The 17,753-nt window shown below is 31.3% G+C and overlaps 1 protein-coding gene across 4 annotated transcripts in view; it reads left to right on the forward strand.

The window, feature by feature from the left end:
- Positions 1–697: 697 nt before the first annotated feature.
- The window catches only part of LOC114932143 (2-oxoadipate dehydrogenase complex component E1), a 152,198-nt gene continuing 135,142 nt past the window's right edge, over positions 698–17,753 (forward strand). For all 4 annotated transcript variants that reach the window (XM_085488264.1, XM_085488263.1, XM_085488267.1 and 1 more), the window contains exons 1-2: positions 698–924; positions 1,480–1,769. In XM_085488264.1, the coding sequence (XP_085344390.1) occupies positions 780–924; positions 1,480–1,769 (435 nt within the window). In that variant the 5' untranslated portion in view covers positions 698–779. The remainder of the gene's footprint in view (positions 925–1,479; positions 1,770–17,753) is intronic.

Here is a 17,753-nt window from a genome sequence, read left to right on the forward strand (position 1 = left end):
ATTCCATAGAACCAGAAATGCGTAAAGAAACTTGTTTTATGAAGGTGTAAAGATGTATAATGTATAATTCATTACCGATAAAAACGAAAAATTTATAAAGATAAAAAAATTTAAACAAATAATAGTGACATAATATTATGTCTACCGCCAAAGAAATTTGAGATCTAATATATTGGTTATTACAATTTGTTGTAAATTGATTATAAATTGATTGTAAATATTGTAATTATTGTATTTTATTTATTCATTCATTTATTTATTTTCTCTCTCTCTCTCAGGTTTTTTGCCATCAATCTACTGTCAGAGATTCTGTGAACAGGTTCTGTCGACAGATCATAAATCTAATACAAAGATAGTTAATACCAATTTATTAACAATCGATCTGATGAATAAATTTGTTGCCAATCTGCTGACATATTACGTAATTTTACTTGCTGCTAATATCCTTAATATTTTAATATTTATATTAATATATACATTAACATTTATTAATATTTATTAAAATGAAAGAAATAAAAGAGTCAGAAGCATATAAGTAGAAATAAGCTCTACGTACGTATCTTTCGAAAAATACAGTAATTTATAAAGATTGTGTAAGATAACGAGAATAGATAGAAAGCGTAAACAGATAAGAAACGTAACAAGTTAAAACATCTCTATCAGTATGACGTAACATAAGAGGAAAGGAGAAATCTAATCTTGCGTGAGTCTTAAGTCGGGCGTGAAAGTTTCGTGCTTACAGTCTCATCAGTGAATGTTGTGGTGACATTGTCTTGAAAATGTACGCGATCGCGACATTTATATTAAGGAGAGGAAACTCGCGTTTTCAATTAAAATGGCCAAGCTATTATATCAATGTTAAATTATATCATGGTGAAAATGGTGTTTATGGATATAAACCGAGTCAACAGAGGCATTTTGAAAGTAAGTGTCTATTTATCAGAATATCGAAAATAACATAAAATCTGTCTCATTATTAAAGATTTATGCTGCATATGTATATATATATCTGCTCGATACTAAAGAAAATAAAATTAAGATTAAACAAGAATAAAAACTTAAGAAATCTAATTAAAGTTTAATTAAATTTAAATTCGTCATAAAATAGAATGTAACAAACTCTTATGCACATCTGCTATGATTTTAAATTCTTACTTTAGAAATACATTCGTAGTGAATAAAATATGATGTTTTGCGATTATATTTATTTAGCGATATATATATATATATATATATATATATATATATTCATCAAATATACTTATAATCGGATATACTATATAATTATATAATCGGGTAATTAACGATAAATTATATTGTAAATACTTATTCTAAAAATCGATAATAATATGAAAAAATAGTGCGTAATGTTTGCACATATATAAATTTATAATTTTATTTGACTGTTTGTGTATACAATTTTAATTTGTATAATAATATTTAAAATGCACAATATAATTGTCATTTGATTTTTTTCAGTATCAAAGGAATATCTAGATAATCGAGCAAAACATAGCAATTTTTATAGGTTAGTCAGCGCATATAGAATTCATGGACATAAACAAGCCGATATAGATCCCATTTCAACGAGCAAGCCGTCATTATTGCCTGAATTACAATTGAATAAGTACAGATTAAATTTAATGGATAAGGTCTGCTTCCGAGGGATTATATTTACACGACAAAACGAAGGAACAATAGAGGAAGCCGTTCAATTTTTAAATGATACCTACAGTGGAACTGTTGGAACTGAATTTAGCCATCTTGAAGTAATTTTTAAATTCGATAGAATTTTTTATTGTCGTGCGCAAAAATTTTATTATTTTTAAAAAATCATGATCAAGCTCGAATGCACTTAAAATAAAATAAAATTTTAAAATAAAAACTTATATTATCTATAATATTCTTACTTATCTATAACCCAGATAGCACAAGACGTCCTATGGACGTTCATTTTATATCCATTTTACGTATGTACGTCCATGGACATAAAATGAACGTCCATTGTACATCCGATTTCGGACATCCATCAGTGACTAATATTTGGACGTCTACAGGATGTCCATCAAATTCTCTTACAGCACGAAATATTGCTAAAATATTGCATAAATATTTTATTTTATTGTATCATAATAAATATTGAAGCAACATTGTGCAAATATTATAAATTTAATATTTCATTGGAGACATTGCAAAATATACTATGCAATATTATCTTGTAATAGTTCCTTCATTTGCCGCTATGCGATGCAAGATTCGCTGTCTATCTCGCTATTAAATTTAGTTAAAAGAATTATAAAGCGCATGCAAAAAGTGGCTATTACAGTTAAATATGTTATAATTATTTTGATCAGTTTAACCTTTCTGATACTATCCCAACACAAAAAAATTTAGATATTGAATTAATTGAAGAAATTGGACAAAGAAAAATTCGGATAAATAAAATACGAAAATAAGAAATATTCTGCAATATTTTATGATTAGTATAAAAATGAATTAATTTTGCATGTCAAATTTATTATTGCTTATAAATTTCTTTTTTATGAATTTTAAATGTCATTTTCAACGATATACATGTATAAAAAAGAACCAAAATATGTTTATTAAAGATTTAAAATTTATTTATAAAAGATCCAAAATTCGTCCGTTAGATACATAATTTATTTATTTAAAATCCATAAATGACCAATAATGGACGATTTATGGACGTCCAGACCAGTTGCAAACGGACGTACAATGGACGTCCCTTGTACGTCCGTTGCAGGTAATCTGGACATCCGATGGATGTACACAATGTCCGACCGGACATCCGTTGTACGTACATAGGATGTACTTGTGCTTATTGGGAATATTCTTGCTTCTTGCTACAAAGAATTATTATAAAAATCATTGTAACAAAAGTTCATAAACAGGGTATTTTAGAAGGAATAGTCAGCATTCTAGGACATGATTGTATACATAATTAAAAAAAAGTTTTATATAAACATGTGTCCTATTATAGACGGTTATAAATAAAGATACAGCGTGTTCGATCTTAAGAACGAATACATTTATTAATTGTTAGCAGATCTAAATTCTATGAAACAATTACATTAAATTTTTGTCGTTTCCTGTTACCATGATTATGAATATAAACATTAAATCATGTTTGATAAGTCATTAGTTGAAATTTTTTGTTCTAGTGTAATTAAAATATTTGATATTTATTCATCATAAAATTATGATTATTAATTAATTAAAATAATTATTATTGATTAATTATTATCAATTATATAAATTGTAAACTTAAAATTTAATGTTATTATTTCATGGAATTATGGTTTTATTAGGTTTAATAAATTAAACACGATGTATTTTTATAACTATCCACGATGAAACACATATATTTTGTATATGTTTTGTATTGTATTGTATAACATATAAATTTATATATTTAAATAATTTTTTTTGTTTAAAATACGATGTGTACAATCATGCCCTGGAATGCTGATTATTCCTCCTGAAACATCCTGTATATAATCAAAGATAAATATACATGTAATTTACATATAATAATTATATATAAAATTATTTCCAAAATTAACAAAGAGGCTAACTATTTAGCGTATGAATAAATTTTTATGAGAGATTCTAAGGAAATAAAAGAGACTTTTCAACATCGCCCCGAAGCACGGTTGTTACCTCTATATCGGTTCTCGCCCGGACTTACATTAGTAAAAAAGGAAGGGGGGGGGGAAGAGGTAAATAACAGTTAGAAAGAGGTAACAGTTTTTCGATGACTTTAAGTACCATATTCCTATTCTTGAACATAAAACTAATATCACATTGTTAAAAAATACCTTATAAAAACAATATATCTATCATCATATTTTATAATACACATTAAGCATATATAATCACAAATTATTGCACTCGCAACATATTTGGTAACTTTACTTAATTCTACATTTACAAAGAATTATTTATAGCTAAGACAAATGTTTTTCTTTTTTAAAAATGTACTTTTTATTGCTTAACGCACATTTCAACAATTCTTTTTGTTCGGGCTTTGTAATATAATTATAAAATTCTTTATATTTCATTTTATAATTCACTTTGGTGCATATTTCTGCTTTAACTATTTCTACTCTTAATCTATTGCGTTCGTCTGTCCACAAATTATTTATTATTGAAGAAATTCTTTCCACATAACTATTATTTACTGGTATTGCTAGAATATATTGTACTATTTTCGACAATTCAGTAAAACCATCATTACTATTATTATTTGCAAGAATTTTTTTCATTTTTGATCTAATGTTTCATCAACATTATTAACAAAAGGTAACAAGTTTTTCATAATGTTAATTTCATTATACAATCTATCTCCATTTACAGCTATACTCAAATATGTCGCAACATCTAAAACATTATCGTAGTTAAAGGTATCGCTTTTTAAATTAAAAATTTGCAATTTTTTATAAATAGTTATACCATAGTCATACCATTTCTCAAGATAATTTAAAGTTCTTTTACATACCAATAAAACTTCATTAATGAATACATCCTTATTTGCGATACGTTTCAATGCAGAATTTACTGTAGATCCAAAAAATGTATCCTTTATTATAACACAATCATAACTTACTTAATATTACAAGGCCATGTGAAACGAGCAATAAAAAATTTATATTCTTGGATAAATTTTAATTTTAAAATTAATTACAAAATAAACTCTACTATTCTTAATTACAATAAACGTTTCGAACTATACTTAGTCTTCCTCACTACGCAAAATAATAATAAAAAATGTTCTAATAAAGAGTCGCAATACAATAGTCAAAATAAATTAGATAATTATGTCAAAATTAAAAGGCAAAATACGTTAATAAAAAAAAATTACATATAGTTCAACGCGAAAATTCCAATTAGAAGCAAAAATCGAATTAAAATAATTTATCCGGCTAATCAAAAAATTTCTATTATTAAAACCTCGGAGTGGCACTTAAAGATTCGTCCAAACCTATCACTCATCGTTAGTCGGTGAAAGGCTATCAGTTTGGCAATGACCGTATCCATCTCTTCCAAGTTATTTAATATTTGTATTATTATAAACTGAATTTAAAAAGTATTATTTGCAAGAAGTTATATTATAAAACAGAAATTAACTTATGTATATGTAAAAATTAAAAATTAATTACTTATTACTTACAATTGTCTCGAATAAATTAAGATGACAATGCCTCTAATTGTTGTAGAGCCAGGCCCGTAACTAGCTTATTATATCAGGGGGGGCAAATAAAATTCCAAATAGGGCAGTCTCAAAAACTTTTTTCTAATACACAAAAAATACATTATTTTTTATTATTTATTAAATATCGATAAAATATAAAATATAGCAGTAATATATAATATATATATATAATTACAATTAACTAAATATTAATATTTTAGAATAATTGTAATTTTCGAGCTCTCTCGTTGAAAATTCGTAAGAAAACATTTATATCAATTGCTTCAGTTTTCTTTTTTTCAAAAGGTAATATTGTTAGATTAGCTTCTTGACCAAACAACATAATTTAAATTGTCTGTGTGGCGTTAGTACTCTATTTAAAGTATTAAACGAGGCTTCACAAGTGGCTGAACTACAACCAAAAACTGTAATTGCAGCAAGCAAATTGTGTGTCTTTAAAAGCAAATTTTTGGTGAAATAATTCGGAAAAATAATCTTTCTTTTTTATATTATTTTCTTGAAAAAACTTTTTTACACATACAGGTTCTTCTTTGCACGGAATTTTAATATAAAATTTTTTAAGTTTTTGTACTTGTAGTTCATTTATATCATGAAAATCGAAATTTTAAAAATATCTCCACGCGCTGTAGTATAAGATATATATATATATATAAGATAAAAATTACCAAGGTAAGATAAAAATTTGCCAGGGAGGGGGCAAATAAAGTTGCTAGATAGGGCATTGCCCCCATTTGCCCCCCCCCTCACTGGTTACGGGCCTGTGTTGAACTTACAAGTACTTAACTGATGTCAAGTCAGTTAAAAAAGCTGAATATATAGGTGTCAAGCCGCAAAAACAAACATTTTAATAAGTCTAAAAATTCTTCTAGAATGTCAAAATAAGTGTTGTTAAGCAATTCGGTGTCTGTATTATTATTTATACCATGCTTTTGTTCCTTTATGTGTATCATCTCCGAGATAAGTGTTTAATACATAAGTTGTACAATAGTAATAAACATGTAATATATTAGTGCTTTATTATTGAAGCAAATATTTCGTGTACATATTTCTTGTCTTACAATTATTCGTCTAATCTGGCGCCATCTCTCTCATGCTTCCTTAACTATATCTAATGCCTATTTTACCTATACATGTATATATATATATATATAACACCTCCCTCTTTTAAGATAATGACTAATTCTATATATATATATATATATATATATATATATATATAAATGTATTTATTTATAAGTTATATAATCCTTAAATCTATTCGGACGTTTTATATTTCTTTTTGGTCTTGTTTTTTCGCTTACATTATTATTATTATTGCCATTTCTCCCATCCTCATTTATATCTGCATTGTTTTCTTCTAAATTTTCGCTCACCTCACTATTTGCCTTATCGGCACCCTTTTCGTTTTCATTTGGAACAATATTATTTGTTACATTGTTATTTACTTCTTCACTTCTATCATCTTCCTCATCAGATACATACATAGGTATTCTATTCATTTCAATATTAGATTGTCTAATTTGACTACTATTTCTTCTTAAAATCTGACCCTTTTTATCTTTTATTAAATATGACCTAGGTTCCTTACATAATCCTATTATTTTAGTTTGTTCCCATGCTCTTCCTTTTTTAAATGTCACATTTTGATTTATTTTAAACGCAATTTGCTTTTTTGTCTTCTTATCATAGTACGACTTAAATTTATTTTGTTTATTGATTAATTTAGATTGTACTTCTTTCCTGTCTATATTTGTAATATTTAGTTGTCCTTGTGATATCGGTAATTTAGTTCTTAATCTGCGATTCATTAATAAAAGCGACGGTGAATATCCTATATCTGATATTTTTGTGTTTCTGTAATTTAATAATGTTGTATCTAAATCTATCTGCTTTCTTAAAAAGGATTTTGCTATTTTAACGCCACTTTCTGCCTGTCCATTGTTTTTAGGATAATGTGACGTTATAATTTGCATTCCTGTTTCTTTTACAAATTTCTTAAATTTGTATGCACTAAATGGCATGTTATCTGCTACTAAGTACTCTGGTATTCCATGTGTTGAGAAACATTTTTTAAATGCTACTTCTACACTTTGTGTTGTTTTATCCCTAATTTTTATTATCTCTAGCCACTTAGAATAGTAATCAAAAATAATCAAATAGTTATGTGCGCCGTTTTGTGCTATGTCTGCTGTTATTTTCACAAAAGGTTTCTTTGGAATGTCATGTTTTATCATGGTTTTTTGTGTTTTAGCTCGAAGAAATTTTTCACATAATTTGCATTTTTTGATAAATTCAATGACATCACTGTTTATATTTGGCGAGTAAAATGTTTTTTTCATTCTTTTTAATGTTTTATTTATTCCAAAGTGACCTTCATAAGCAAGTTTTAACATTTCCTCTTTTAAGTTATCAGGTACTACTACTTTATCATTATATAATATTATATCCTCTAATACAGTTAAATCATTCTTAATATTTTTAAATGTCATTATTATTTCATTATCTTTATTATTGTTTTGTGGTCACCCATTTATGCAGTATTTTTTGACCTTCTTAAGTATTTTATCCTTTTCTGTTTTATTTTAAAATTTAATTTTCTTTTCTTCCGTAATATTAATAATAGCATATATGTTATGTACTACCTCCAGCATACTGAGATCTTCTTCTACTTTTTCTTTATTATAATCTCTAGATAATAAATCAGCGACATATAACTGTTTTCCCAGGCAATACTTCGTATCTAATTCAAATCTAAGTAACTTTAGTTTTAGTCTTTGTAATCTTGGAAAAACAATATCCGCTAATTTTTTTTTCATAATTGTAACTAAGGGTTTATGATCTGTCCATATATTAACTTTTCTTCCATAAATATAATTTTTAAATTTTTGTGCTGCAAAATTTATTGCTAACATTTTCTTTTCAATTTGCGCATATTGTCTCTCCGCTTTAGTAAGACTTCTTGATGCAAAAAAGATTGGTTTTTCTAGTTGCATTAAACACGCTCCTAAAACTTAATCCAAACGGTAATCTTTTAAATCTGTAATTACCAAAAGAAGAATTAAATGTACATAGTTTATTTAAATCTTCATCCAATTCTACATGGTAAAATCCATCTTTTAAATCTAACACAGTAAATCATTCTTTACCTGACAGAACCTCACTCACTTCCTCTAAAGTTGGTAATAAATATAGTTCCCTTTTAATACTTTTGTTAAGATCTACTGAGTCCAGACAAATTTTTAGTATTCCATTTGGTTTCTTCACTATAACCAAATTACTTGCCCAGTCGACAGGTCTCTCAGTTTTAACAATTGTTTTTTTTCTGTTTTAAGTCATCTAACGTAGCTTTTAGTTTGTCCCTTATTGCATATGGTATGCGCCTTGGTGGTCTTACAATTGGACAGCAATCCGGTTTCAGCGAGATTCTACATTTTCTTTTAAATGTTCCTATTCCTGTAAATATATTAATGATAAGAATATTAAGAATATTAGATCGGCTCTTATTAATATATTTAATATAAAACACGATATACACCTCCTTCTTCTTGGCCATAGAGCCAAACACGATGTTATTGTGAAATAAAGTAAGAAAATTGAGGAATCTGGAAATTTTGTATCCTGTGGTTGAGATCTCAAAAACTCTCCTTGTACCTCTTTTTAAATACCTCTGTAAGAAATAGGCGAGAAAAATATTGGTCCGAAAGTTGGCTAAATCGGGAATCGAACCCGAGACCTTGCCGGGCAAATGCTCTTCCAACTGAGCTATTCAGACACTTACGGAACAATACTTAAAAGTATTGAGAAAAGTATTGTTTCGTAAATGTCTGAATAGTTCAATTGGAAGAGCATTCGCCCGGCAAGCGGAAGATCTCGGATTCAATTCCCGATTTAGCCAACTTTTGGACCAATATTTTTTTCGCCTATTTCTTACAGGGGTATTTAAAAAGAAGTACAAGGAGAGTTTTTGAGATCCCAACCACAAGATACGAAATTCCCAGATTCCTCAATTTTCTTACTTTATTTCACAATAACATCGTGTTTGGCTCTATGGCCGAAAAGAAGGAGGTGTATATCGTGATTTATATTAAACTAGTATGCCCTGTCTCGGCTTCGCTCGAGATAATAATGTGATTGATCCTACGGATTAGAAGTGAATTATTCAATCGACATCTTGCGCGCCCCCTATTATACATTGTTGGTACTACGTCAGAAACCTTTACGCAAGTGCCAACAACAACTGTACCAATTTTCAACTCAATTAGTTGAATGATGCGCGAACGCATAAAGCCCGAACACATAAACAAATTCATTTTTACATATATTACATTGCTCGTAGTAAACTATTCACGGAGAAAGTTAGAAGAACATCAGTCATGGGGATCACTATGCTTTTTTACATAGATGCCATTTGTAAAAAAACATGGTGACCTCCATGACTGATTTTCTACTACCGTTACTTCTTAATATAATGAAATTAATATTTACGAACGAAGACGGAAACCTTAAAGCTGGTATAAAAATCGACTGAATTGGGATTTGAAGAGGAAGGACTTTGAACACGATTGGTCAAAATTTTCGTACAGTTGATATTAAGTAGAAATCAATACAAAAAAATTAATTTTAAATTTTATTATTTTTGGTATTCAAGTTTGTAACAAATGAGTATATTACAAAGTTGTTAGTAAATAACATGTGACACTTAAACTTATAAATGAGGTAGGTAGGGCAGATAGTTTTAAATTTGTAGCAATAAAATATATTATTTTGAATTATAAATACTTTTACTTTCAATTCAATTTAGCACTAATCGGTGCACAATATTTTTGGTTAACCTGTCTTTAGCTAACACAAATAGATTCGACGGTTTTCCTACACGTGAACATGCAACATATAGTTGCCCATGAGAAAAACATGGATTTTCCAAATCTAAACCACAAATGGACATTGTTTGACCTTGAGACTTATTTATGGACATGGCAAAAGCTAAACGAATTGGAAACTGTAGCCTTCTGAAGGGTATCGTAGAATCTGACGGTATCATTGGAATACGTGGCAACAGGACCACTTCTCCTTTAAACTTTCCAGTTAAAATGGTTGCTTCAAGAATATTTCCGGTGATTTTTTTGATGACCAAACGCGTACCGTTGCATAATCGAGGTGGATTCAAATTACGCAAAAGAATGATAGGTGAACCAATCTTTAATCGAAGATTATGTGGTGGCATTCCAGGTATATCCAGTGAATTCAAAAATTCAATTGGAAAATTTACACTTTCATTTTCATCAACAACAGTATCGATTGATTTAAAAGACATCAGATCGCCTGGTAACAACTGTTGTATCTGGAAGTTAATTTCGTCAACTTCAACATTTTTGGCTGCCAAAATAGCCCGATCACTGAGCCAGTTATGATTCAAGTAATTACTCTGTATATCCGGGAAAATACTCTGAATCAATTCATTTTTTCCGTGAAGAACAGTGCAGAAATTGTCTGGCAGTTTAATGCATTGCGTATTTGGTTGCAGTTCTATTTTACCGTTCCCAATATCTAGTAATTGTTCGGAAAATATTTGTGCTGATGGATCATTTTGCAATTGTATGCGCATATTTATAGTCAATCGAAGTGTTTCAACACTTCGCCATAAAAATGATTGTTTTAAACATGCATTAATCTCATCCGCGAAAGTAGAGCGAGGTATAACCGGTAAGGTCTATCGCAAATCACCAGATAATAGTAAGATAGCACCACCGAAAAGTTTATCATTGCCTTTTAAATCTTGCATAGTTCTATGCAATGCCTCGAGTGAATATTTGTGTGCCATTGTGCACTCATCCCAAATTATGAGTGAACTCTTCCGCAACACTGCAGCTATTCCACTATTCTTTTTTATGTTACATAATGCGTTTGGCTTATTATGAATGTCCAATGGCAGCTTGAATGTTGAATGTGCCGTTCGCCCACCATCTAGCAAAGTAGCCGCAATGCCAGACGATGCGACTGCCAATGCGATTTTCTGTTATGACCGTATTTTGGCAAGAATCAACGATATTAAAAATGTCTTACCGGTTCCACCTGGTGCGTCCAAGAAAAAAAAACCGCCTTGTTCAGCAGCAACACCCAGCATAATCCGATCATAAATAATTTTTTGTTCTGCTGTCAGTAATGGCTCACTGTTCACGATAATTGTTGCTAAATTACGATGGTCATATTGTTTTTCTCGTTGTAAATCAGTATTGACTAAGTCGGCGGCTGGGCGAGCAGGTGATAGCATACCATAATGATTAAGTGGTAAATTTGAAATTAAAACACATAAATCCTCGATCAACACTAACGCTTTATTATACATCTCAAGCGTATAATCTATGTTTTGGCATTGATCTGTTTGTCTAATTCGGTGCAATATGTCTTCTGTCATACAATTTTTATATTTTTCCCACAAAGTGTGTGCTTGTGATGGATAACATGTCGTCAAAATAATTGCAAACAGCTGACGAATGTTATTGGGCGTTGATGTCAACGCAGCATCAGCAAGCGTTAAGTCCCAATGGTTATCGTCTTCTAGCAATTGCAGTTCACGACATGCATCTTGGTATGTATTGAATACTTGGCCGTTGACTGTTCGCAGAAATTCAAAAGACGTTGGTCCGGGAACATTCACCAATAATAAACGTAAATAGAAGCACTCACGTTGCTTTGGATTTACCGTGTAAAGTCGCCCCAATGTCTTAGCTTTGAATATGCCTGTAACGGAAGGATGTGGTTTTCCGTGTTTTCGTGGCACCCATTTTTTACCAGATTTGTTCCATGTGAAATAACGTGTAACATCAGTATATATCAATGTCTTTGCGAATTGGCCAAAAATGTCAGATCTTTGACACAATGTAAAAAACTCAGTTAGTGTCGTTTTTGGAGCCTCAAGCGCTCTTTGGAGAACATTTTCTTCAGTGAAGTATACACGTTGACCGTTTTCAAGATGTATTGCTAGATGCTGGACAGCAGGGTCTCTTTCGTGTATGGAAAAGCTAAGAATATGCCAAATAGCTTCGTTGCTGCTGATGTATCTACCCATTTGGTATCGTGTAATTTCGTCATTTTCATTTACATTTTGTACTCCAAACATGGCCAAATCACTGCCTTTATTTACATATTTACAAATGTATTTAATTGATTTTACAGAACTGCAAAGCTCGACATTGATATGAGCCTCATAAGTTTTTGAAAGTAATGGTGAGTATGGTACCACCCACCGATTATCAAATTCTACTTGATTTGTAGAATTCGGCAGTCGCATCGTGAATGTGTGGCCACCATTCTCAGTATTTCTGCGTCGATACATTGGATAACCGTCAATATCCGTGATAGTGTCATTCGTATGCGGCTTTGGGAAATTTTTCTTACATTTTCCATTTTCCATGCATGGTAATGTCATGTTGAAAGCACCGCACGGCCCGTGGATCATGTGTTTGGTAACAATATCAAATAATTCTTGATCAATTGATCGGTCTGGAATTTCAGCTGAAATTATTTGATCAATTTCTTCTGGACGGATTTTATCTTGAAGCCAAATTAAAATGTGGGCATGAGGCAAACCTCGCTTTTGCCACTCAATCGAATACAGCCAACAACGTGTGATACCAAAAACTGAATATTTAACAATAAAATCAATTAAGGATTTCAATTTTTGTTTGAACACACGTGCAGTTATATCATGACGATGAATTACTTTTTGTCCTGGTAATAGTAAAGTTTGTATCTCTTTCCAATTCGGATTGCATGTGAATGTTATAAACAAATCTGGTCGGCCGTAATGACGTACGTAAGTCATCGCATCTTGTATGTATTCCTGCATGTTCCGTGGACTGCCGATGTAGCTTGAAGGTAAAATGAAAGCATTACCGATGTCATTGGGGTTTAAATTTCCGTCGATGTTTCCAACAACAACATCTCGTAAGTGAATGTATTCTTCTGATCGTAATTTAGCCTGGTTGTATCGAATGAATCGCAAGCGTTTGCTTTCAACCTTAGCATACATATCAACAATGTATTGATGGAATAGCTGACGATATCGATGGATGTAGTTGTCCTGATTATGTCTAATCATCAATCGGTGTGCGTAGTAGTTCATTGAACTAACTTTTTTATCTCTTTGAGCACCTAAAAAAAAATAAAAAATAAAATAAAATAAGAAATTAAAAATCGTACATACAGTAAGAAAATAAATAGTTAATAGTCAAATTTACCGGTATTTGGATCACACTGTTTGATGTTAAGGTGATATTCATCCTGTCCTTGCCACAATATTAATGGATATTGCAATGCGTCATATGAACGGTGTAGATCCGAAATCGTACTAACAGTGTTGTCTCGCCGTGTAATTTTTATAGCTCTTTTGTCAACTGGATCATCAACTATAATAACAGCAACCTCATCAAGAGTTGGAGCGTTGAATCTGCCAGCATGTTCACCTAATGGGACTTTGTCGGCTTTTATGACGATTTGATAGTTGTCATTTTGCAATCGTGGCGAAACTCTTTTAATCAATTGAATTAGTTGATTCTGATCTTCTAAAAAATTTTCCAGCAATATCACAATTGCTCTTTCCTCTGCTTGTTCAATGAAATTATACTGGCACCGAGTTGTCACGCGCTCTTCACAATTGCCCATAAAATAAATTTAAAGAAATTTCGGATCATTATCAGGCATTGGCATCAATGACCCGATTTTATGGTACACCTGGCCTTGTATTTTGAATGTAGTTTCAAAATTACGTCCATCGGATGCGAGATTGCAAATTTTAGTTGCCCCAAATGACGTCATTTGGAAGCAAGAATTAAATTTGCGTATCTTACGCAAAAATAATTTTGAATCATCTGAATCGCCAGCAAGAAGGGATAATAAAGGTTCCGGCGGAGTAGGAAGAGATGACAGCACAACTTTTCCTGATGCGCAGCACATGCCGGGTGTTTCATTCTGAAATTTCAATGCCTGACAATATTGACATACTTTATCCATTGCACCGATAGCAATTTTTGAATGCGCAGAGTAGTTAATATTTGGTGCATATTCGAAAGCAAGACGAACAAATGATGCACGTGTTAATGAGCGGCTGGTCCGCTGCCTCTGTCGTTCTTGTGCTCGTGCTGTAGCTATGTTTTGTTCTCGTGCCGCTCTTGTTCTCGCAATAGTCTGTCGCAGACGTTCGTCACGCTGTTCTTGAGATTCTTGTGCACGACCCTCCGCTGTCCTGATGTTTTGAGCTGCATTCCTTGTTGAGATTTGTTCTGTCGACAGATGAGCTCTTTCAGCACGTTTGCGTCGTGCCTCTCTGCTCCGCGCGTTGCTGAGGTTCGATTTTTTCGGTGGCATTCGACTTTAAATAAAAATTTAAACGTTTAAATATTAAAAATAAAACTGTAAAACATGCTACTATAGCACATTGAAATAAGGAGTGCAAAATAATTTTTAATATAGGTTGAATAAAATACCTCATGACCATAAAAATACATATATCATACACAGTGTGATTTGATGCATAGCAACTATGTGATAATACTTACATGTATATCTTGTTTTGAACAATGAGGCACTAACAATTAAAAAGCAGGAATAATTTCCACGAATTTTACAGCAACTATTTCGGAGGAATAATCGGGACTGACAACACGAACTTGGTGTCGTTTTTGTCGATGTATACGTGCTTTGTTCACGAAGTCACCGCGCAAAACAAAATAGGAAAGTCATTTACTTTGAAAAGTACATAGTAAATGACAATCCAGTCAACAGATATCGCCATCTGTGACAATCGTTTGGAGATAACAGATAACTGTGACTGTCATATAATAATATTTACTTTGAAAAGTACATAGTAAATGACAATCCAGTCAACAGATATCGCCATCTGTGACAACAGTGGAGATAACAGATAATTGTGACTGTCATATAATAATAAACAAATAATTTGCAATAAAATAATATTGCGACTATAAATTGAGATGTAAGCTATCCTATGTTTCAAGTTGGATCCAAGTGCACACCGTGTGCAAATTTGATTGAAATCGGTTAAGTAGTTTAGGAGTCCATCGCGGACAAACAACGTGACACGTAATTTATATATATAAAGATGTATTAATAAGAGTCGATCTAATATTCTTAATATTCTTATCATTACTTATTGAGTCAGCTCTTTTAATTTTTAAAGCCACAATCTCCACTTGATTCCTCTCGACCAATAGAGCCAAACGCAATGTTATTGCGACAGTTATGAAAGAAAGAACATCTGAAAAAGGAATTTGAATCCTATGGTTGGGATCTCAAACTTTTCTCGCCTATTTCTTTACAGGGGATGTTAAGAGAAGGAACCAGGGGAATTTTTGAGATCCCAACCATAGGATTCAAATTCCTTTTTCAGATGTTCTTTCTTTCATAACTGTCGCAATAACATCGCGTTTGGCTCTATTGGTCGAGAGGAATCAAGTGGAGATTGTGGCTTTAAAAATTAAAAGAGCTGACTCAATAAGTATTGTTCGTCGCGTCTGGACCTAATTACGACGCTTTGGGTGGGTGGGGGGGTATAAACATTGAGAAAAATATTTATTCGTAAGTGTCTGAATAGCTCAGTTGGAAGAGCAGTCGCCCGGCAAGCGGAAGGTTTCGGGTTCGAGTCCCGATTCAGCCGACTTTCGGACCAATATTTTTCTCGCCTATTTTTTTACAGGGGATGTTAAGAGAAGGAACCAGGGGAATTTTTGAGATCCCAACCATAGGATTCAAATTCCTTTTTCAGATGTTCTTTCTTTCATAACTGTCGCAATAACATCGCGTTTGGCTCTATTGGTCGAGAGGAATCAAGTGGAGATTCTTATCATTGTTTATTCGCGTCTGGGCCTAAGTACGACGCTTTGGGGGGGGGGGGGGGGGTGTTAAAAGCATTGAGAAAAGTATTTATTCGTAAGTGTCTGAATTGCTCAGTTGGAAGAGCATTCGCCCGGCAAGCGGAAGGTCTCGGGTTTGATTCCCGATTTAGCCAACTTTCGGACCAATATTTTTCTCGCCTATTTCTTACAGGGGTATTTAAAAAGAGGTACAAGGAGAGTTTTTGAGATCCCAGCCACAGGATACGAAATTCCCAGATTCCTCAATTTTCTTACTTTATTTCACAATAACATCGTGTTTGGCTCTATAGCCGAGAAGAAGGAGGTGTATATTCTGTTTTACTTTAAATATATCCTCAGTTCTTTTTATAAATTCGTTTTTTTAATGAAAAACATTTCCGCTATTTCTCTCTTTTTTATGTTTTTTATTGTGTAATATCGTCGGTGTTGCCCAGTCAAAATTGTGATTAAAATCTAATTTATGTTTACTAATAACCGAATAATTAGACGTGTGCAATTTAATATTATTAAAATGTTCTTTAACTCGAGTACTTAAGAATCTCTTTGTTTGACCGGTAAACAAGAGAGGAATAGCGGAAATGTTTTTCATTAAAAAAACTAATAACTCAATCAACCTACAAAAAGACATTGATAATTTGAGTAATATTTATGACAATATACTAAAAGTTGTGTAGTCCTCGGCTATTATATTATCACAGTATGACAAGAAGTTTCGTTCGCACAACACGTATACGGTTTTTAATTTTAAGGTAAAGTTTAACGTTGTTTATATAGATCTTTACGCATTACTATAAATTTATTTTTATTTGTTTATTTTTATTACTTTTTTGTAGTACACTTGATAAGGACCAAAACCCATGGTCGAAACGTTGTGTTGATTATTAAATATTTATTAGCCAGTATTGGTCGTTAAAATTATTTTAATTATTGACTGGCAACATCAAGAATTTGATTATTTATTTTAATACACAAACATTAATTCCAAAAAATGAATTCATTTTTATGATTAAATTTATACTGTCGTCAACATATTTCACATTTAATGACATTGTTTACAAGCAAGTTTATGGCACGCCTATGGGTTTTTCGTTATCGCCAATAATTGCTAATATTGTTATGCAAGATCTAGAAGAATCGATAATTAACACATTGGATTTTGATATCGGAATGTATCATAGATATGTAGATGACATTATTATGGTGGCACCAAAGAATAAAATAGATAGTATATTGAACAAGTTCAATAGTTACCATCAACGACTACAATTTACGGTTGAATATGAAATTGAGAAAAGCATAAATTTTTTAGATTTAAACATTAAGATCATTGATAACGTCATACACATGGACTGGTTTCAAAAAAGACTTGTTCAGATAGAGTACTATCTTTCTTATCGAATCACCCCATGTGCCACAAAATAGGGGTGATTTATAATCTCATAGATAGAGCATTACTATTATCTCATCCCATATATCACAAGAAAAATTTAGAACATTGTATTGAAATATTATTGGATAACGGTTACCCCATTCATTTAATTTTTAAGGAAATCAATAGAAGAATAAAAGTAGTGAACAATTTTTATTTTATAATAAAAGAACAAAATATATTGCAGAGGAAAATAACA

Source organism: Nylanderia fulva, unplaced genomic scaffold (assembly GCF_048542155.1).
Source record: "Nylanderia fulva isolate GAGA-0341 unplaced genomic scaffold, ASM4854215v1 Scaffold67, whole genome shotgun sequence".
Taxonomy (NCBI): domain Eukaryota; kingdom Metazoa; phylum Arthropoda; class Insecta; order Hymenoptera; family Formicidae; genus Nylanderia; species Nylanderia fulva.